Genomic DNA, 23,925 nt, shown 5'->3' with positions numbered 1-23,925 from the left:
TCCAAATGAGTCTCCATATTTTCCCTACCTGAAGCTAGCTTCCCTAGAAGTTTCACAAAGAGAAACTAGGCTGATTGGTATGGAGAAAAGATTCAGTATAAAAATTTCACAGTAAGATATCTGCAAAGGGAAAAAAAAGCATAAATTAGAATGAGGAAACAAACGTAAGAACAAAGATTAATGGTTGGAGCAGACTATAAACCCACATTTTGAGTCCATAGGATAGCCCATTGAGATTTCCAGATATTGGGCTCAAAGCTTTCTATGTGAGGTTGGTAGTATTGCATCAATGGTTATTTTCTGGAGTAAGTAGAACATGGAAGATGAAGGTGTTGTGGTAAACTTTCTGAGTGGCCCAAACTGTTGCAGTGATAAATACTTTGACATTTATATTAAGTCATCAAGCTTTTGCTTGCAAGACTCTGGGTAAAGGGCAGTTTTATTATCAGTGATGCCACGTCAGGAGGGTGGGAGAAAAATTGAAAATGTTAATTACAGATATGCCCTACATAATGATGTTTAGGTCAACCACGGACCACATATATGACAGTGGTCCTATAGATTATAATGGAGCTGAAAAACACCTATTGTCTAGTGTTGTCGTGTTGGCATTGTATTACAATTGCCTACAGTGTTAAGTATAATAGCATGATGTACAGGTTTGTAACTTAGGAGCAATAGGCTGTACAATATAGACGAGACATGTAGTAGGCTATAACATCTAGGTTTGTGTAAGTACACTGTGATGTTCACAAAACAATGAATTCCCTGATGCATTTCTCAGAATGGATCTCCGTTATTAAGTGAAACATGACTGTATTGACAAAATACACAAGACGAGGGGACCTACTTTACAAAGTAGTGAAAGTAGCTCAAAGGCAATAAACATGACTAGAATCTATAAGGATGGGTTGTAGTTTTCCATTGACAAATAAAATTTTTCTCTATCATCAACATCGTTTTGCATTAAACATAATCTAAGTAAGATTATTCTTGTTTGAAAAATGAATCCAGTTTCGTCTGATTTGGCATGATTATAACCTAAGTGGAGCAAGAATAACCGGCCATATAGGTCTTTTTAAGTTTGCTTTTCTGGAACTTTTCACAAGGAATCTCAGATTGGACTTTTAAAAGCCTGCTCAAGGCTCAGAAGCCACACCAAGAACTCACCACCCAACTTCACCTACATTACCTGTAGATTTTAATGAATCCCTCTCTTCCCAAGGTCTACAGAATATCCTAAATTTCCTGGGCCTGCTAGGAAGTAAACTTCGTAATTTAACTAGAAGGCTTGGAACCCTTTAACCTAGATATCAAGCCAGTTTTTTCAAGAGGGCGTTGTAAGCATTGGCTTCATAAAGTCAACCTTAGTTTCTCAAAACTGATCATATCTGATTCTATGTTCATCATTCTCAAATGTGACATCCCAATCAAAGCCATGGTTATGTAATCAGTGTTTCCAATTATGTCCTTTTACAAGGAGGAACAGATTTTTATTAAACTTATGCAAATAACTGCATTTCTATGCTAAGAATTTTCAATAATAGTTTCCAAATTCTGGAGGGATCAGACTAGGGGAAAAGGAAAATTGTTTCATTTATGTTTACAAAGTATAATCTATTAAATTGTTAGGAATTACAGATAGCTTGAGAGAAGATAAAAGTGTTTCTTTTATCCAGAAAAAGAACATTAAAGAACCAGCAATGTTCCAGACAAAGACCATAAAAAGTTATAATTATCCTTTAAATCAGTGTACTCTGGTCCAAATAATTAATTCTTGTTCTGCTTAATTTTACAAGGCATTTTACGAACCCCTCAGCTTCTCTACTAGAGTTCTGGAAATTCTTACTTAGTCCATGGTATAATCTTAAAATTCTTTAAACAAAGACATCAGAAGCCTATAACCCAGGGCACCACTTGTCCAAAGCTTCACCCTCTCCCACTTGTCCCCCAGTTGTTATATATGCTACTCTGAGCTCAATCTAAAATACTTTGGAGAAATGCTCTCTTTGGAACTGAATGTTGCAAACAGAGAGTTAGGTGTAAACAGTGTGATGTAAACTCACTAGCATTTCTAGGTAAGTCCTTCATGAAGTAGGTGGTGAGTAAGAACTGCGAAAATGATTGTTTCACCCAGCACTGATGGTCACATAGCTATTAAGGAATCAGAACCTTTGAGGGGAGGGGAAAGGAAGTTTATGGCATGTATGCTTGGTGAATAGGACCTATGTTTTGCTATAGAATATTTTGCAGACCACAGTGCTTCATAGGACTAGACAGGAGGAAATTACTGTGAGGCCATTGGCCAAGGTCTTCGAAGAGATAAAGATACCCTTGGGTAATTCTGGATGTATAAAAAGTGTACTACATTTAACCACCAGCAACATGTCCTTAGTGACTAAGGGCTTGATCTTCGAGATGAGATTATATAGATTGTAATCCCACTCTGTGATTTATAGTTTATGTAACTCTGGATAAGTTTCTCTCTGTGTTCCACAAGTTCCTCATTTGTAAAATGAAGGACATAACATTATCTGGCAAAAGTGTGGCTGTGAAGATAAAATTAGAGTCACTTAAGAAGCAATACCAAAATTATGACTTCTAGTCCATTACTATTATTAATGTAAAGAGAAACTTTAAGAAAATACACTAAAAGTGCTAACAGTAGTTATCTTTAATTGTATAATTATAGGATTTTTTTTTTAAATTTGTACTTTTGGGATTTTTAAAAAATTTTTCTTCAATGAACATGCTGTTTTGAATTAAGAGGAAAATTTTCTAATTGTCAAATTATTTCCAAGTTAGAAGATTCTTTTGTAGAAGATAAAATACAAATGATCATTCCTAAGAGAAATTTCCTTTAAAATTAACAATTAAATACTCTAATACAATTCACATTAGGCTTTATTTAGTGCCATGTTTTTCCTCTATAAAATATCTGATAAAAACCGATATGTTTCACCTATATTTTACCTTAGGGTATAACATGGGGGTAGACTGGGGATATGTAAAACTAGATATGATGTTCTCTACTGACTTTGTGTAGAATCTGTAATGTTTAGTAATTAATAACTTCACTCAAAATAATTCACGTGTGCTTCTTTTCCCATTGTAATACCTGAATATCACAAATCATTTTCTGAAGATCAATGGTTCAAGTAGCTTCAATAAAATAAGTGTAACTTTTCCATGTAAAATCAAATATCAGCTGAGTGTGTAGTCCTTTCAGCAGAATGTTGAATCATGTCAAGGAGATTCAGATTCTCATATATGCATCTTACATTCTTTCTGTTTACTTGCTGTTTTCTTCTCTGTGCCTTTCTGAGACGGACATCCAACCTTCCGTAGTGTTAGCTTTGGAGCCGTTCATTTCAATTTACACACAAAATTTTTCTAACATTTCTAATTTTCTGTATCTTTCTTTTTTACTCTTTTTGTTATTAGATGTCCTGCTCTATCTAGTGTAACCTCCCAGGGTAGTATGACCTTTGTTATAAAACATGCAGGAGATAATCAGACAAATTTTTAGTTTTAATGCCAGGCATAAACATTAAAACATTACTGTCCCAATAGAAATCAACTTGTCAGATAATGCATTTATTACAATGATAAAAAGTTTTTCCCAAAAGGACCCTTCCTTAAGGAATACTTCAAGGGACTATAGTGAATGACTGCAAATACATTTACTGGTGTCCAGGCACTTATGCTGTTCAGGATGGCTATGATGTCTGGCTATATTCAAATGAAACTTGGAGCTTTATGTAATAAATTGAACTGAGGGATACAGTATTGTTTTTGAAAATAAATTAGATTTGACAATCAAGTATCATTTTAACTGGCATGAAATGAATGCTGCGTGGCAAAGACAGCTCACTGCCACCTACTGTTTATTCTTACTTTTTTCTGCTTCAAGCAAAGCCCCTACATGTTAGATGCATAGCCACTCAGTCTGAGATCACATTCATAGCCTGCATTACGTCCAGGGCCAAATGTGACTACACTGTGCCAAAGAAAAGTGAGCAGAAACGATAAATAGAACATCTGGTGTATATCCTTAAAAAGGAGTTGTTTTGCCTTCCACTTTTCTTTCCCCTTCCCATGGAAGGGGAAAATCTATGGAGTGGTTTCAGAAATGTTGGTGAACAGCCTCCTCCATCAACACAGATGAGGATGACGTCCTAGGGCCCACTTGATTTAAGAGAGAGGGAATGTGGATCCCTGGATCAGAAGACAGAGAAGAGCCACCTGCCCCTCTAGCTACAGTCAGCTTGGACTTGCACTTGCAAGAGAGAGAACTCTGCTACTTGTTTAAGTCTCACTTACTTTGGTCTCTGTTGAAACAATCAAACAATATCGTAATAGTACTACTTAAGAATATAAAAAATTATAACAGTGATACTACTAGTAACAATAATGATACGTTTGTGTAGAATTTCTAGTATATAAAATGTTCTTCAATTTTCTCAAAACTCACAAAATCCTGTGAGCTATATATTATTATATTAATTTCACAGATGGAGACACTAAATCTTAAGAAATTTTGCTTTGTCAAGAGTCACCTCAATGGATGAGTTCATACATAACACACTTTCAAAGATATAAAAATCTTGTTTTGAAAACAGCCAGTGGTTGCTCATGATAGATTCTTCTGGGTTAATTTTTCTTCTTTGAAAACTGCATTATTCTACTGAGTCCTGGCTCCAATCCTCATTAATTCTGTGACCCCTGGGAAATTGCTTAATATCTGAGGACCTCAATTTCTTCACCTGAGGATGAGGATGCTTATATGGAATGTTTGACTCTTCCTGAAAAATAATTTCTCTGAATTTATGTTTAAAATACTCCCTCCCCCTTTTATTGCTTCCTACTCATGATACAGGCAAAATGGATAGTTATATATTCTTTTGATTATTTTCTTTGTTGGTTATATCACCCAAACTTACCATAAGCTCCTGAAGGCCAATATTCTTGTCATATTTTACCTGTTTCCTCTGAAAAATCTATAAATGTGCTGTCCAGTATGGTAGTCACCAGCTGCATGTGACTTTTGAGCACTTGAAATGTGGTTAGCCCAAACTTGATGTGCTGTAAGTACAAAATACACACTAGATTCAAAGATTTAGCATGAGAGAAATGAGAATTTAAAATATCTCATTAATTTATATTAATTGTGCATGCTATAATATTGTTTATATTGTTTTATAAAATCTACCATTAAAATTAGTTTTACCAGTTTCTTTGTATTTTTTTGTGTGTGTGTGACCGGTAAGGGGATCGTAACCCTTGGCTTGGTGTCGTCCACACCACGCTCAGCCAGTGAGCACACTGGCCATCCCTATATAGGATCCGAACCCACGGCCTTGGCGCTCCCAGCACTGCTGCACTCCCAGCGCCGCACTCTCCCGAGTGAGCCACAGGGTCGGCCCTCTTTGTATTTTTAATACTTTGAATTATGTATGTGGCTCACATGGTATTTCCATTGACCATGCCATTCCAGTGCATTGCTGTGTTATAGAACAGTCTGTTCAAGGGGCAGATTGGCTAGCCACCCACCAGCCCATGTCATTGTCATTCAACCACATTCACCAGTCTCATGACCAGAGGAACACAGGTAGTACTGCTGTATGCTACGTTTAGGCCTGTCTTATAGAAACCTCCCACAGTTTGTCCACCATGTTCTTTACTCTGTCAACAGCCTTGGCTGCAAAACAGTGAAGATGGAGGAACCAAAGGATGTCAAGAGACTAGATGCTTATGTTTCTTTGTGGAGAACAGGTGTCCAAATATCACAAACACCTGTTTGGGACTGTACCTGGGCAAGAAATAAACTTTTGATGTGTTGAAGCACCAAAACTGGGTGATACATCTGCTACATCAGCTACTACTACCTATGAGAACTCATTAAATACTTCTAAGCAGGCAGATTTATTCTTTGAAGGATATCAAAGCATTAGTTACATGAATGTTTAAGAGGGTTAAACATATAGAAACCATTCTACATTAGAAGAATCTCAAATTTCGGAGTGTTGGAGATGAGAACATCCCTCCCTGACCATGCCAGGTACTGTAGACACACTTCTCCCTCATTCAGATTCTCCAACGTATCAGTCCTGGTGTTGTTTGAGTTTTAAAACCCTCTGCCTGGATCAGAGACTTCCAATGTAAAATACATTAATGTAACATGTTGTGTTCCTTTTTGTTTTGATAGCACATGAAATATGCCGGTATTAAAGTCTATCATCCTGGGCTGTTTTTGTTTGGTTGTCTTTTTTAAGAAAAGGCTTATAAACTATCAAGTCAACAGCTTCCCTTTAGTTAAGGTTTCCACCATGGGGGCGGAACTGTTTATATAGAGGATGATGGGGTTGGGAAAAGACAAATTTGTCTTAGAATGGCAATCTGCATTTACTCATGAACATCAGCCTGTTGACTCCACTTCAGAAATACCTAAGAAGGCTTAAGTGTTTCCAATTGTCATTTGAATACCACACCTCAAAGTACACAGACCTTGTAAAATTTGGCTAGGAAGTAGCTCTCAATAACTCTTTGGAAAGTGGGGTAGGAGGCAATGAGAAAGGAGCAGTATCAAGAAACCTCTGATTTAACTAATCCAGCACTTATGCTAAACCAATCTGGCCCCAAATTAACAGAAGTTTGCATCCCAGCAGGGCCCAAAGAGAAAAGAAATGTTTGCTGTGCTTCATGAGTGTATTTTCATTCAGTCAAGTGCCGCTTCTACTTCCCAAACTGAAAATTGGACACTAAGAAAAATCCTTAAGTAAAAAGTCCTAGACATAGAAAATATGCTTAGAGAAGTGAAGAGAAGATTCCCAGGCAGAATAGTGTTATAATTAGAGATATTTGAGTATGTGAAGTTTGTATATATAGGAAAGCAGGGGCACCTTCCCATCTTCTTCATGGATCTTTCATGTTTTGAGACAGGCATTTCTAATCAGAAAAACACACACATTCATGTAGGTCATACAGTTGACTCACATAAAAGCAGTAGCAAATTTGCTTTCATTTATCTAGTTTAGATCTATTTGTGTCACTGTTCCATTTAATCTCCACATAAAATAAGTGTTACTTTATTTTTATCCTTTGAAATACAGTGAAATAACTACTAGCTGTTTTCACTGATAACTGTTGGAGACAATATAAAACATTAATTATTATTAATTTTATATTAATTAGTTAAATTAATATTATTTGTTAACTTTTTAACCAAATTAAGCTTCCTTGAAATTCTTAAAAAAATGTAAATCTGGTTGCAAAATGAGCTGATTTTGAATCCCAGTTTTGCTGAAGCAAAATTGAAATCTTTAACCTTAGTTTCCTTATCTGAAATATGTGAATATGAGCACAAGTTATTGTGACTAGAGGTGATATGTATAAAATACTCAGCACACATTAACAAAATATATGTATCATGTTGATTTGCTCTGCACTTGTACTGAGTTAATCAGGCTTCAATAAAGGCTTGGGTAAAGTACTACGAAAAATCTCATCGAAGAGAAATGGATTGTTGGTTAAGCAGAAGCTGTGTAGCTCATGCACAACCCATGCCAACATAATTTTTAACCACCATCCCTTTAACATACCCCTATTAATCAAAATAAGGCAGCAAATGATAGAAAAGATGTGGGTATAAAGCTTGATAATAATCTAGGCCAGCAGGAACATAGGCTGAGAGATGAGCCTTGGTTTTGAATACCTAGCTCACCTTTTATCAGGAACAAGTAACATTTTTACAACTTCTCAAAAAGGAGCAAGAAAGTTCTGGTTTTCTTAAAAAACACAGCAATAATCTTTTGCTTGTTATCTGCAAAATACTGCACATCAGACACAAAACAATCTTTTTCTTTTAGGAAGTAGTGGTTTGCACTAAAGAGTTAATAGCATTTCTATGACTTATTTAAAGAGGTTTAGCGTTTTCACTTAGCTGATTAAAATCTGTTGTCAATGATAATTATGCCAGTTTTTTTTTTTTTAATGTTTCAAACACTCAAAAATGATTTTAAATCTTTAAAAGGCTCATAGCAGATTTTTATTTTCAAAGGGTTTCTTACTACTTCTGGAAAATTTGCTTAGATTATGCCCTTTTGTCATATGCTCAGTAAATGTTAAATCAATGCAAAATAAGTGGATTTGTGTTTCTAAAATTAACCTCTTTCACAGGAAGAAGAACTAAGGAAAAGTGGGGAAGCCAAATATGCTCACTTGAGTGATGAACTTCACGTATTAATTGAAGTGTTTGCTCCACCTGGGGAAGCTTATTCACGTATGAGTCATGCGTTGGAAGAGATTAAAAAATTCCTGGTTCCTGTAAGTGTTTTTCATTTTTTACAAAGATGTTTCTCATCAGTTTCTATTTAAAAAATGTTTCCCTTTGATCTTCACTGATGTTTCTGAAAGGAACTCGTGTTGCAAACTAATTATCTACCCATAGGGTCAATATGAAGCTAAGATAAAGTAGGATACAAGAAACATTTGGCACAAGACCTGGCACGTTTTCAAATAGCGATGGTTTGCCAGCAGTATTTGTCTTCAGTACATTGTGTACCATGCACCAATTTATAGCCATGTAGAATAAGACAAACATATACACACAAATATATAATTAAAGTTGTACACTTTTTTCTGTCTTAATCACTTGACATGTATTGTTGGCAATTTAGATCCACAATATTTGCAATAAAACAATGATATTATTTTAAAATATCAAATGTATTTTATGTGATCGTATGCCAGGTGCTGGCTCATTATAACATGTAGTATAAAATAATCATTATTAATAGATCCAGACATTTATTAACTTCAAGCAAAAATTGGAAAAATATAAACTCACTGAGCTATGTGAGGGCAACAGAGAATATTCGTTTAGTAAGGCAGCTAATTCAGGGTTATATAATGAGTAGAATTCTCTACTGATTTTATGTGAAATAAAGGAAGGTTAAATGAATGAAGCTTTCCTAAAGGTTGGTAATTTAGCATTCTAGGAAGAGTTCATTCAAATAAAAATCTTGGCATCAGGCTTCCAGCTGGGAATAAGATAATTAGAGGAGAACGCTGAGCAAAATTTTCTGGAGGTCTGGGCAGAAGTCTTCAGAAATGAGAGAAAGTAGCTAAGATCAGTCTACACACACACACACACACAAAAAAAAAAAAAACTGTAGATTTCCAAACTAAGCAATATACTCAGAGGGTAAGATACATTGATTGGTAGTGATTTTAAGAATAGGAACAGAAAAATACATGAGAATTTCCAGAATGTAAAAGCATCTAGATCTAGCCACATAATCTATTTATATGACCAGTTTAAAAAATAATTTCTGTCCTGACAAGATTATAGAATAATTCCATATCATTCTGATCATTCTTCAACTACATATACATGCAGAATTTCTGCAGTTTATTATCTGGTGCTCATCTGAACACCTCTGTAAATAGATCTTTTATTTATTAAGAATTAGATGCTGTGTTCTCTCTTCCTTTTGCCTCCAAACTAAATGCCTCATGCTATATTGAGTAAAGAATTTTACTATCTTTAGCTCAGATCAGATCTCTGGTGACATGTGAGGGTACTTCAAAAAGTTCCTGGACAAATAAAATTAAAACATAATATGAATCTTTCCATGAATTTTTTGAAGTACTTTCGTGCATACTATAGAATAAGCTAGTATTACATTACTAACTCATTTTATGACTATAGACAAGTCATTTAAATTCTCAGAACTTCAGCTTATTCATTTGCAAAATAAAGATAATTATAATTGACCTACCTCTATCACAGTTATTGTGAATATTAAATGGAGTAATGCACAGAAGAAGACTAGGAAAATTATAAAGCACTCTATAAATGGATGTTATTAATCTATTGTTAGAGTAAAAAGAAAGATCTAGGAATGACTTTTTGAGGTGAAATATGTAAGACAAAATAGTATTCCATTACCACATATATATTGGACCCAGGTTGTAAACTAGGTTAACCTTCCTTCATTATAAGTGTCAGTAGTACATTTCACTTGCTCACTTCTTAGGTGTCATAGTACTTGTAATCGTTTTGTCTTATCCCCTCCACTGAAATATATACTGCATGAGGGCAGCGCAGGCCCTGTCTTTCCTGGTCAACACTGTAGTGCCATCATTTAGCATCATATCTGGCACCATAAATATTTGTTTGACAGTATGACTGATGGAATGACCAAATAAAAGGCATCAGGAGTGATAAAGAAGGATATAATACCCATCTTGGTCACATTTGGGGGGTAGTACCCCACAATCAAGATGCACCATATATACAGACACAGATGAAGAATGAAAGTCTTATGTCGGTGGGTGTGACCTGTGCCTGCCTATCTCTGTGATTTCATCTCTGTACCACCAACTGCTCACTCATTGTGTTCCAGATATGCTGGCTTTTGTTCATCCAACACTGCAGGCTCACTGCTCACTAAGGGCCTTTGGAGATTCATCTTCAAAATATTGACACAGCTGTCTCCTTGTCATTCAGGTGTCAGCTCAAATGTTAGCTTTGTAGGGAATTTTTCCCCAACAACCTGATCTTTACTTATTTCTCTTCCTTACAAGTCTTATTACCTTCAGGTATACTATATGTATTTTACTTACATGTTCATTGTTGGTTTTCCTGCTAGAATATAAATGTCATGGGAGCTGTCGTTATATATCTCTCTCAGTGTTGTATTAGAACATTTTGCCATCAGTGAAAGTCCTTCTACCTGATACATTTTTCCCATTTGCCTCGCTTGCCTCAGCACCAGCAAAGGATTTTATCTGTCTACTTCAACAATCAGCAGAATCAGAAGGGACAAAAATGAACTGCTGATTTTTTCCTATATGAGATCACTTGGTGATCCAGGTTTCTTTTAACATTTGTTGCTAAAGTCCACAGAAATGCTATCATACCTGCACATTGACACTTACAAATATCATGCTGAAGAATTATAACCAGTAAGAGGCATGCTAGATCAACACAGAAGGCTACTGTAGGATAGGACTCTGAAATTCCACTAACATATCATTTCTCTGCAAAATGAAGTGTCTTTCCATGGTTAGAGCTGTTTACCTTCCTCTCTATCCTGCTGGTTATCCAAGATTTATGGAACTTGCCCTATGTTCAGGGACTATAATCATCTAAGACTACCCAGCTTTAGAACATAGAACTCCTCATGAAATGTCTGAATGCTTTAGGATATTGGAAAACAATCCAGTTTCAGTGTTTTAAATGAATGGTTAAAGACAAAAGAATTTATTATTGCCCTGGGGAAAATTTCCAGCCTGTTGGTCTTCATTCAGATACTGTAGTCTTATCAAAACAAGAAGTGTCAGGTCAGTAAAACATCATAATTTGAGCATTCTAATTTTAAATCTCTTATGCTTTGAAGAGGTGCTGTACTAAAGTTTTCCTTATATTTGTTAATTCATCTTAAAAATATGAGAGTACTTCAAAAAGTTAGTGGAAAATAGAATTAAATGATAATACAAGTCTTTCCATGAACTTTTTGAAGACCTATCTTATAGATTAGGATTCTTAAATAAATTATTTGATGAATAATGACAAAAGATATAAAATTCTAAACTAATATATGCTTTAATAATGTTAATGCACTCCTCTTCGATTTACATGCTGTAAAGATGTCAATATTGCCATTATTATATTTTATACTGTTCCTTTTTTTTATAGGTCAGGTGCCAGGACTGACACATATGATTGTGCAAGTTATGTCTTGTGCAACTCTAGGGGACAACATTTATATCATAATTTGTGAATTGGGAACCCCCGCTTCCAGTCAAACTGCCCTTTTTTTAACCCTAGTGGGTAGGTTATCCCAGCATAATGACACTGTGTTTCATTTTCCTAAATTGGCTGACTCTCACCTTTAATTAAATTGAATTAGTCAGTTTTAGTAATGCTTAATTATTAACTCATGGTTGAAACATATTATTTCATAATTAGAAATTATGAAGCATTCAGCAAAATTCTGCTCATTGATTGTGTGTTCATATAACCTTTCATTAAAAAAAATGAAAGAAGGAGTTTTCACAAAAACAGGAAATTAGATTTAGGGCACAGACAACAAATAAATTACTTTGTTACCTTCTCTGATAACTATGTCACTGATGTAATTAAGAGATTGCAATACTCCTTTCTACTGAGCCCTGTCATGGCCTTGGAATCTTCCCAACACAGCATGCCATACAGCACTTAAATATACATTGTCAGAGTTGACAGAACTTGAAAAGTATTTGTCATGCCTGGCTTAAGTCTCTAATAATCATCACTAGAGGTTTATATAATTTAAAGAAAAGGGATATAAAACTTCTATACCTATGTAAAGTTTTCTGTGCATGTGTGTGTGTGTTTATCCTTTACTGGTCTTACATGTAAGACTTTAAGTAAAGTCAACACAGAAAAAAACACAGATCTTTCCAGACTATTTCTTTCCTGCATTAGATTGGATGTGTGTCTTGGTAACAGCCATGATTCTTGAAATGGAGCAATTAGGGCATATTACTTCATTTCAAGTTTGAGATATTGGAAACCCATATAGGAAACCTAGCAAGGGTCTTACTATGGAGGAAAAGTAAAACTTTATTCTTTGTGGTAAAAGCAAATGGAAGACATTCTTGCCTTCTGTTCTTCAAAGACTGTAATCCGAGCTCTGAAATTGGAAAATGACACTGGTTACTAATAGCAATCACACAGGAAAGTAAGTAGATGTTAAAAAGAAAAAAAAAAAGAAAAGCAAAGCAGGGTATTTTTCAGTCTAAGAGATGGAAGATCTAGACTTTCATGCCCTGAAGTGTTTTTATAAAGTTTTGGGAGATGATAAATATAAAAATTTGTCCCTGAATTCATGCTTTAATTTGAGAAAAAGTGAAAATTTGGTCAGTCTTTTAGGCAGGTGAATATGTAGGAAAAACAATGTATTAGAAACTCACCAGCCAGCAAAAGTAGCATTGATAAATGGCAAGACCTAAAAGGTAGCAGATGACAGTTGTATCCTGGCTGGCTGATGGCAGTAGATCAGCATTTATGGCAGCAACATCCTACCTATGGCAGCAAGAGAATGATCAGGTACAGGATAAAAAAATAAAGTTCAATGTAGAGAAGGAAGCAGAATCCACAATCTAGATAGCATTCCTTCATTGTTGTGGTTGTTAAAATGTCGTTGATCGTTTCCTCATATTGCTATCTTCAAAACCAATTAATTTCCTTTTCTTTCCTTTAATTAACCGTATTCTAATAGTGTGGTAGCTAATGGCAGTAAGCACAAAGCCACATGTAGTTATGTAATTATTACTCGCTCAGAAATATTTCCTGTATTGCTATACACTATGATCATATTCTTTTTTTCTTTGGAGAAATTTATAACCAGTTAATACTGAGTATTTCGTCTTACCCGATAAATCGTGACAGATCATACAGGCCTATGGCTTGCTTTGAACAGAACTAAAATCATTATTAGTTCTTAGAACAGAACTGTAGTAGTAAGTTATTATTATTATTATTATTATTATTATTATTATTATTGAAATCTAAGACCACTTTAGCATTTCTAATTGATTGACATAACCTGAAAGGCAGGTAAAAGAAGCAGTGAATAACTATTTGAGTGTGATTTCCCTACAAACCCTAATACAAGTATCTTCTTACTCCCAATCAGTGCAGATAATCAAATGCTCACTGCATAGTGATGGGGACAATTTCTGAATACAGAGTTAGGATGTGATAATCTGCTTCCCTTAATCTTAAGAAGCAATTTCACTAATTATCTCTGTTCTCATTTGATACTAGAGCTCTGATGTCTCCAAGGCCTCTCTTTTCATGAGTTTTTATGGCTTTTTAGATGCCCAGCATCATTTTCCTGTTTCTATTAGCACCTTGATTCTGTCTTGATGAGTTACTTCTTCCCTATCAGCTGGCAGTACAAACAAAAGAACAGCTTTTGAAATTCCATATGTAGTCCTTAACATGAAGGCTTAGTAGTATTCCTAAAAAAGTTCTTTCTCTGTGTTGTCAAAGATGTGTAGTCCCTAAGGATAAAAGTTTCATCCACAAGGCAAGAATCTCATCTTTTAACATTATCAGATTCTAGTATAAGAAAGGTCTCAGAGGGTTAAATATAAATTTTGTATTATATTTGAAACATCTACTGAATGTTAATTCTGCACTTGTACATAAATGCATAAAAAATATATACCAACACTGACCTGCAAATAGCTTTATAGATGGAAGCAACTAAAAAGACTCATGATTATTGATGAATTTGGTACAAAAGAGGAATCACAAGCAGAAAAGTGGCTCAATAATCAATCTGTTAAATTAGTGTATAATTTTTAACTGAGTAAAAAATTTGAAATAAGTAATATAAATGGTACTGTTATGCGACAAATATTTCCAAGCACCAAATATATGCCAGGCATGATTCTATATACCAGGAATTTGTGTTAATCAGCCACTGACCTCCTAGAATTTAAGAACCAGAAAACTATTTACAAAATTTAAATGATTAAGATTATAAAGAATTTATTTGAGAGAGGTAGGAAATGGGAGTCCAGACTGGGTATGATGTGGTTAAATAACAGTGATGGCAATGATAGACCAGGCAATACTGATCAAACTGAAAATGATAGTTTTAGGGTCAGAAAAATAATTGTTGGCAAAGACCCCCACCATACAGACAATGGTAAGTTATCTAATGAGAAAGAGCAAAAGAGAAAGAGAGGGGGAGAGGGAAAGAGAGAACAGCAGGGGAGACCACGGGAAGACAGTTTGATTAGCTTTTTGAAGGTGTTGATGGGCCACACTCGAAGATTCTATTTCATACTGAATTTTTTTTAAATGGAGCAAGAAAAACTTACAGAGAATAGCATATCTTAAAACTGATTATTTTTGCAAAATAACGTATTTCTGAAATGTGTCTTCAACTTTTGTTCTAGAAATTAGTTCTTACTTTCTAAACAGCAAATTTTGCAGTTACGTAAGATACAATGTAAGCTTATTTTGAATTGCCCTTCCTTGATTAACGGATCTCATTTTACTACTCTGAAACTCCTTTTAGCAAGCCACAATGGAAAATGTATTGATTCCTCTAGCAGCATTTAAACTAGATACCCAGGGAACTTGGAAGAATCCCTTTTCCTCTAAGAAATGTATCATCTGGGGCCGAGCCCGTGGCGCACTCGGGAGAGTGCAGCGCTGGGAGCGCAGCAACACTCCCGCCGGGGGTTCGGATCCTATATAGAAATGGCCGGTGCACTCACTGGCTGAGTGCCGGTCACGAAAAAGACAAAAAAAAAAAAAAAAAAAAAGAAATGTATCATCTGTTTCATCTCTAATGTTTGGGTTTGTTTGTTCCCTTCCTGTTTCTTCTCTCCAACCTCTCTGCACAGCGTATGTAAGGATACATGTACAACGATGCCTTCAAATAAAAGCACACATAGTTTACTGATGATCTGTACTCAATGTGGTTCAAACCAGAGTTGGTTTTATTTTTCTGTAACCGCTGTCATTCTCTTTTTCTTTTTCTTAATCACATCTTGAACAAATAACATAGCTTTCCACTCACTGTTCTATAGGAAGTGTCTTAATTTAGGCAATTCGGGTTTTAAGAAGCCCAGTTATTTCTAATTTGTAATGCCAATTTCAAATCCAGTTCAAAGCACTATTCCTCCCCCAAATTTAGACTGAAGTTTCAGTTTGGGGAGTAGCAGTGAGGAAGGGAGTATGATCTGTCTGTTCATCTCCTACTTTCTCCATAGTCCAGCTTCTCTTGCTCCCAGGGCTTTGTGAATGGCTGTGGAGGGTGGAGTGGGAAGTGATAATATGGTTAGTCTGGTTGGTTCCAGTCTTAATTTCAAATACTTTCCTATGGTACGATATGTGACTGATAGACTAGCAGAATTGGTGCAGATGCTCAAATGACTTGTTTTCTTCCTTTCAGCTGAGTGAACTCTTGGAGGCGCTCGGGATTCTCACAGTGCAGTCTTCTCTCTGTGATCTCTAGATGCTATTCTACCATCTTTCTGCTTCCAGTGTTGCATATGAGCTTGGTCTTATGTACTTAATTTGGTCTTCCTCTCTGAGAGCTATAAGATTATTTTACCTCATCCCTAGAGTTCAAGCATTCCACCGAGATATTCTCAGGTTTGCCTCTTTTCTCATCAACCCATCCTGGAAATCAGTGAGCTATTTCAGTTGGCAACATCAGGTCTTTCTGTCAGGGAAATTCTCTCCTTATTGTCTATTTTCCTTTCTCTATATTTTCCTTTTTCTCCTCTTGTAACTCCTATTACTTATGGCAAGTCACTTCAATCTTTTCCCCACTTGTCTTCTAAGTATTCTAACTTTGCATTTCAGAGATATCTCCTACAAGGTTATTAAAATACTAATGGTTTATTTCTACTCTTTTTGTGTACGTTTTACCTGTCAATTTTTCTCCAGAGGAGGGACAGTGACATTTATGTAGAATCTATGACCTGCTAAGCATTCTGGTGGGTGGCTTGTAGACATTATCTTTTCTCATCCTCACAAGTCTGAGAAGGATGTACAATGTTTATTATACAGATGAGACGATTGAGGCTGAGCAAGATTGTGTAACTACATAAGTAGCCTAAGTAGCATGGCATAGCAAAGCAGAGCTGTTCTTAAAACAGCATATTGTTTTCTACATTAAGTAATAGAAGAATAGAATGGTATTAACTATTCTAATGGGTGTTAACTATTGGCTTTCTGTGTTTCTAATCTGTTTGGAAATAAACAATCAATAATTATCAGAGAATAATGACTAACTATTGTAAGAATACTGATATTACAGGGTGACTTTTTAAGTCTATCTTCAAGCCCTGATATTATGCAGAGATCTCTCTTATGGATCATCTTCTTCCTTATTTTGTTTGTAGCTGCTCTTAGTTTTTCACATAAAATGGCAAAAACAAAAGAGGAGAGTTTAAAAGTTATTATCATTTAATTAATTAAATATCTGGTATTCAAGAGTATACCCTGACATGCAGAGTATAAAAATAAAAAATATTTAATTTGCTTAAAGGAATTCAGGGACCTCTAATCTTTTTGTTGTTGCTTCTAACATTAATTAAGAAGGATGGATATTTCTGTTCCTACAAAAGTGAATATGTAAAATGGTGAGATTGTTTCAAATGTGTCTGAAAGAGACTGAAAATATGCAGTCATTTTTAACTAATCAGCTCTTCACTTTATTCATGCAAACGAGAAATTTTCCTCCAAATTACCCAATCAAGTAACGTGGGATTGAACTGATGAATTACTGATGTATGATGGTGGTAATAGTGTAATTTTTTGTTAATCAATTGCAAAGACTATATGGTACTATAAATGCATAAAAATTATCATTTATAGTATTTCTATTTACATAACAAATCAGTTGTGATTTTTGAAAACCTGCTCGCTTTTAGATTGCTGCCACTTTTCAGATAGACTTCGTTCACTTTCTTCATTTTCTCTGTTCTGAGGTTTGGAATTTTAGGGCTTGTCTGCTGTAATATAAAAATTTTAGTTGCTCTCTTATGACAATAATAATAGAATTACATAATGAGACAATAATATTTTATGGTATATTACATATTATATATAATATCTTATGTATCATATAGTAAATATAGTAGAATTTTAAGAGACTCTGTATGATGTTTCTTTCAACCAGATCTCTCATCTAGGATTCTACATTCTCCAACTAGTATTTCTTTGCTCAGGTCCAAATAAATTTTGAGCACACAGATTCTTATAATAATCTCACCAAATCTTACTGGTCTTGTCTGTTATGCAGGGCAAACTGGGGGATAAAACATACCATCTGGTATTAGCATATTTTCCTAAGATGAGTAACATTTTACCCTTTTCCTTCTTATTCCTACTCTACTTTTTATTTGAGGAATTTGAGAAGCTTTAGAAAGATAATTTATAAGCAACCATCGATGTCAGAAAGCTGTGCTACCAAAGCATGGCAATACACAAATCACCTCTTTAAGAACGACTTTATCAACCTCAGGTTCTATGAACAAAGATAATCTTGTTTCCAAAAATTCTTTATTTAGATGCCCTGCTACACTGGAATTAAGTCCATCCCACTTTGTCATAGAAAACATTTTCTATATAAGAGCATTTATCCCCAGGCCTATATAGACTCATTCATATAATTGTAGAGCTGGAAGGAATAAGCTCAGAACAATTAATAGGTTTCTAAAACAATTTAAGCATTAATGGTTGGGAAGAAAATACTGGAAAATACTTCAGTTTTTGCCAATCCACTAAAAGATTTTCAGAGACATAGTGTTCCAAAGATGGTCTTTTGAAAACCATTCGTGGAATCTAACCCTCATTTTACCAGTGAGGATACTAAAGACCAGCGTGGTTACCTGAACTACCCAAGGTCAGGCCACAAAAGGGTGATGGACTGGATGCCTCCTCATCAGGGAAATTATCAAAATATGAAGGCTCGGATGCTATAAGACGGTTCATACTGTAGTGGAGAGGACTAAAAAAATCACTTGCAGGTGGTGATGGTTATGTAATTAGCATTAGGCTCCTCCATATTTAGAGCATCATATAATGCCTATTTCTTGTCATGTAGACAACTCTGGACTTATTATCATTTAGTAAGCATTTGCCAATATTATTTTTAGTGGTAAAGCAGGTGCAGTTTTTCCTGCACATTTTTTAATTCAATAACAATTTCAAAAATCTGTTTGGTTTGGGGAACTCTTCCATGTTTTCACTTTCTCATTTTCATGGCACAAACACATTGTACCCCTTGATGAAAGCACTTTGCAGTTATTTTAAACATAGGTGAGGTGTGTGTGACAGAACTTCTGTGGTAGGAGTACAAGCATGAAAATAACTGTGTTGAAATCATACATTTCCAGACACTCTAAGGAATACCCTGTCATCTCTAGAAGGAGGCTGATGCCTCCTTACATTATAGTGTGGTCATTCTCGCAATTAGTAGTAATGGCTAATAGTAAGATGTATTAAAATATATTTAGAAACTAGACTGCAGAAGGAAAAGAAGGACTGACACAGTAATAAATATACAGCATTGGTTATTCTCAGGAATAAAAAAAAATACTATCTATTTGAAATTACCATTCTGTAGCTTCAGGGTTTTTTTACCTGAGTAGCGAAGTTTTAGATTTAACTAGTATTCCATACACTATGGAGGGGGTAGAGGGAAGGGGTGTATTTTCAATATGTGTGTGTGTGTGTGTACACATCTATGTGTGTGTGTACGTATTCGGAGAGAGGAGGCATATTCTCATGGAAATCTTAGTAGCAGGAAAAATAGTAACATGCAGGACCTCACAGACTGCACTGTGGGTCCTGGGCAGTGTAGGGAATCTGAGAAGCATCTTCATCATCAAATGATCTACTTTGTCTGTGTCTCTGTTCACTTCTCAACTCCTTCCCAGCTGCCTCCTTCCCTGCACTCCCATCTTCCTCTGCTTCACGACTTCCACTCACTCACGCTTAGTGACTCCTCTGAACTTGGGTTTTCCAGACAGCTCTTGTCCCCTCCTTTCCTTCCTGGTCCTTGAAATCTCTCTTTTCAGCCTCAGCTCCCACTGCTCCCTCTTGTTCTCATTCTTGCATATATCTGTGATTACTGATTCAAGGCGTATAGCTTGAAAAATTGGCTTAAATTGTAAAGCACTTTCAAATAAATCTTATTCTTTTCTGCCTCACATTTCACAGATGTACTATGATTTACTGTTATCATAAAGTATTTCTTTTTTCACTTTTTTCCCTTCCTCCCTCCTTACCTTCCTTTCTTCATTCCTTTCTTCCTTTCCTTTTTCCTGCCTGCCTGCCTCTCTTCCTTCCTTCTTTTTCTTTCTTAAATGTCATTGGACCCATCTACCTATATATTTTTTGTAAATATAGGGGAAAGAAATCTTACTTAAGTCTAATAATTCAAATATGGCACACTATTGTAACTTCATGTGACTTGCCATATTTGTGTGACTTTAACTGAACAGGATAATTTAAAAATTTTAAAAGAAAATAGAACAAACACTATTTTCCTTTAAAATTCATCCCAATTAAAAAATGTACATAATTTTTAGAGATCATACCTCATAACACTATCACATCTATTTAATAAATATGTATTAGGAATTGTTTAATAAATTGCCCAAATATGTTCTTAACACTGTTTAAATCATCTTGTTTTTTACAAATTGTAAATATGTGAATAAATGAGCATTTCTGACTATGATACCATTTAGGGAAATGTTTTCCTTAAATACAGGCTAGGAAGAAGCAAGAAGCAAGAAAAAAATGAAATTTCTGAGCCAGGAATACTCATCTTATTTCAATCGTTTCATGGAATCTTAGGACTCTTGAAACCCACATTTCAAAAAAATGAAGTCAGAGTTAGAATAGTTACAGGGTACTGTTGACTGCTATGTGACTAGTGACAGTATTAAGAATTGGGCTGTCACATCACATGATATCCTAAGGACTTTGGCTTCATAAGATATTGTGTAATTTGTATTTTCTACTACCAGGTGGATTATTGATCACTTTGAGATCACTTTGCGAATCAGATGAAATTTCTGGAAACCTTTACTCTGCCTAGGAAAATGCACATACACATTACACGGTACATAAAAGTCCATTCACATTCGTGGATCCAAGATTAAGGGGCCTTCCACTAGAAACATCAAAGTCTTAGTATTAGAGAAGGACATATAAAAATGCATGACTAAAACTGCATTAAAATGCTGAATTTATTCTATATTAGAAAATTAAATGTTCTGTATTGAAAAGCACAGGTCATTTTGCCGCAAACAATCTGAAGATAGTTATAATAGAAAAGTACGTTTTCTTACAGTTTATCTTCTTAAATGAATGAATATTTTATCTTATAATGAGGTAATTTTACCACCAGATTGTAATTCATTGCCTTTCAATATAATTCTCATTTCCAAATTTCATTTTAAGCATGATACAAATGCTACATCAATTATAGTACATTTATAATGTATTTCATCCAGAGACTTCTTTTCCCCCAATATCAATCGTAATACTTAGTCTGATGGAACAGGAATAAAAACCTGTACACTCTGAATAAATATAAGGCTTTAATGTCTTCTGCCTACTGACCCTAAACTTCTTATCTAAGTAATAAAATCTGGAAATGGAGCTCATTATAAAAGCTATACATAAAGGTGAAGAAACTTGACTATGGACTGTCTATTGTATTTTAGATCAATTTATTGCAGTCACTCAAACTTCCACTTCCAACTAAAGTGATTCTCTAAACATTATCCATCAAAATATCAGTAGTCCCATTGCTCTCTTCTCTGCAAGAAAATGCGTTAACCTACGCTCTAAAATAGGAAAATTTTACCTCTGTATAGAATATCCATATCTGTATATCATACATTCATTTCTGATTCTTTGGAAATAAAAATAAATTGTAAAAAATGATAACGAAAGAAGAAATAGCCTGTGTTGGTACAGAGTGACTGTCTTTAGAATATCAGATTGTCCACTACCTCACATCCAGACAATTTGGAAAATAATCCTCCCTTGCTCTTTACTCTCCATTTGCCTGCATTGAATATGGGGCTTTAGGGGGTAAAAAAAATAATAATAATAACTGCAGAAAGTAATATTAACCTGAAAACAGTACATCTCTTCAAACCGCACTTGACTTTTGTGATCTGCTGCAAATACTTAGAAACCAGGAAAGAGCAGGAAGCCTAAAATTCTCCTGTCCTCCTTCCAGGCCTCACTCTGGGCCATACCTGCAGCAGTCCGGAATCTGGTCCCTCTTACCTCTTCTCATGACCTTCAAGCTTCCAGACCTTTAAAGGCTATGATTGATTTTGGGGGCAGAGGTTTCAAGTGCCCCTAAGCTGGCCCCTGGCACGTGGCAAACCCAAAACCCTCACAGAGGGGAGTGGAAAATCCCTTTGGGTTCCTGTCACTTGATTGCAGCATTTCTCTTTTATTTTTTCATCTCAACTTTAGGAAGTCAACATCAAACTCCCCTTTTCCAAATAGCAACAATACTTAGCTTACCCTCATCCAAGTGCAAATATTAACAAATTCTCCACAAAATGCACAAATTCTCCACGATACATGTATTTATGAATTACATGTACTGTGTAATGCAATATAAAGTGAAACATTAAAATATTTAAATATTTGAATATTTCTAGGTATCCAGATGTTTACCCATGTGCAGAACAAAATGTACAGATATTTGACTTAAGATATTTTTTATCATGTTGACAGACTCTATTTTTGCCTAAACACCTGTGTGGAAATCTGTTTAAATGGTTTTCTTTTGAAGCACATTTCTGCCACTTCTCTTTAGCTCATTCATTTGCTATTTATGTTACAACTAGAATGTCAGAATCACTTGAAAGCTAAACCAATTCAATGATTCCTTAATTTATTTTTTTAGATAACTCAATGTCTGTAAATCACATTAGCTAATTAAATTCATAAGAAGGGACTTTTTAAAAAAAATCAAAAATCCAATCATGACGAGTAATAATAAGCTGTTGTTTTCAAGGAGAATAAAATGTTTACTGTTCAGAAATCAATCAGTTTGTTCTCAGAAATTAAAACTTTGACTGACTAATATACAAGTGCAGATCTAATATGTTAGGGAAAAGTATGAATTGACAGTGGATATGCTGTTTGCAAGTATGTCTGTACTTTCTTCCCTAAGAAACCCAACACCCTTATGTCAGAAATTAAAGCAAGATTATACTTTACAAGCCCCAGGCTGCCTGATTCTGCTACATGCACTATCAGCCTCAATATATATCGATCCATAGGAATAACCTCTTACAATGTGAACAGGTTAAAAATATTTAACTGAAGTTTTGCATTTGCCAGAAATTCTTCTGCCACATAAATGAATGTATGTATGATGTGTGTGGGTTCCTATAGACTAGCATTGTCCCTCTATAGCACCAATTTTGATAAAAAATAATGATAGATCTTTTAGCTTCTCTCTGATTTTCTTCTGTAAGTGAATCTGTGTGGTAATAAGCTGCAATACAATGAGGTTCAATATTTTTTACTGCAATATATCAAGGGGAAAGAAGTACATTTATGGATCTATAGTCTATCTTTAGGTATCATTACACTGCATAAATTCAATTGGAAAACAATTCACATTGATCATTTCATAGGGCATAGAATGAGATTCTTAAAAGTTGTCTTTTTTTTTTTTTTTTTTTTTTTTTAAATGGATAAGCTTCTATAGTTAGGTAAAGGAAGAGCCATATTTTCCTGAGCCTTACTTTTTAAAATACTGCCAAGAAATTATTTTAATTTATAGACCACAGAATATGTTATCTTCTTTAGTTATTAAAGAAAGAAAAACTTTCACATGAAATTATCAAGGCCCATATACAGGCTTTAACAGCAAAACGTGGGGGATGAGGAGAAACCTGTAAGGTTCTGCAGCTTATGTGTCCCTATAAGACTGTATTAGAGAACTTTCTTTAATTTAGATTGGATTAGAGTATCATTTCCCAAAATGTTCTGTGGCACATTCATTCCACACAGTGGTCTGTGGAAAAAGAAAAAGCCAGAGGGTCCCTGTGGTCCATTAAGTTTAGAAAATTCTGCCTTCAGTACTTCCCTCCTAGAGATTCACAGCCTGAATGACTATTTTAAAGGCTCTGAGAGATCCGACTGTAAAAAAAGCTGAATTTTTTAAAACCCGGTGTTTACAATATTTGGCCAATATCCCTTTGCTCAGGAAATGATCTCATTCTTTCTCAACATATTCAGAAAATGTTATGTTACAGCAAGATTTCACCTTTTGGAAAGTGAATTCTTACAATGATGGTATTTACCTCATGCTGAAATTTCTGTATTCCCAGGAGTTCATTAAG

At 35.0% G+C, this 23,925-nt stretch overlaps 1 protein-coding gene across 1 annotated transcript in view; it reads left to right on the top strand.

Annotated features, from left to right (window-relative positions):
• The window catches only part of KHDRBS2 (KH RNA binding domain containing, signal transduction associated 2), a 556,728-nt gene that overhangs the window by 279,659 nt on the left and 253,144 nt on the right, over positions 1 to 23,925 (top strand). Inside the window, exon 4 of the mRNA XM_063097985.1 lies at positions 8,179 to 8,325. Coding sequence (XP_062954055.1) covers positions 8,179 to 8,325 — 147 coding nt within the window. The remainder of the gene's footprint in view (positions 1 to 8,178; positions 8,326 to 23,925) is intronic.

This window comes from Cynocephalus volans, chromosome 5, assembly GCF_027409185.1.
Source record: "Cynocephalus volans isolate mCynVol1 chromosome 5, mCynVol1.pri, whole genome shotgun sequence".
Taxonomy (NCBI): Eukaryota; Metazoa; Chordata; class Mammalia; order Dermoptera; family Cynocephalidae; genus Cynocephalus; species Cynocephalus volans.
Note: the sequence above shows the minus strand (reverse complement) of the source record. Positions and strands in the feature narration are given on the sequence as shown.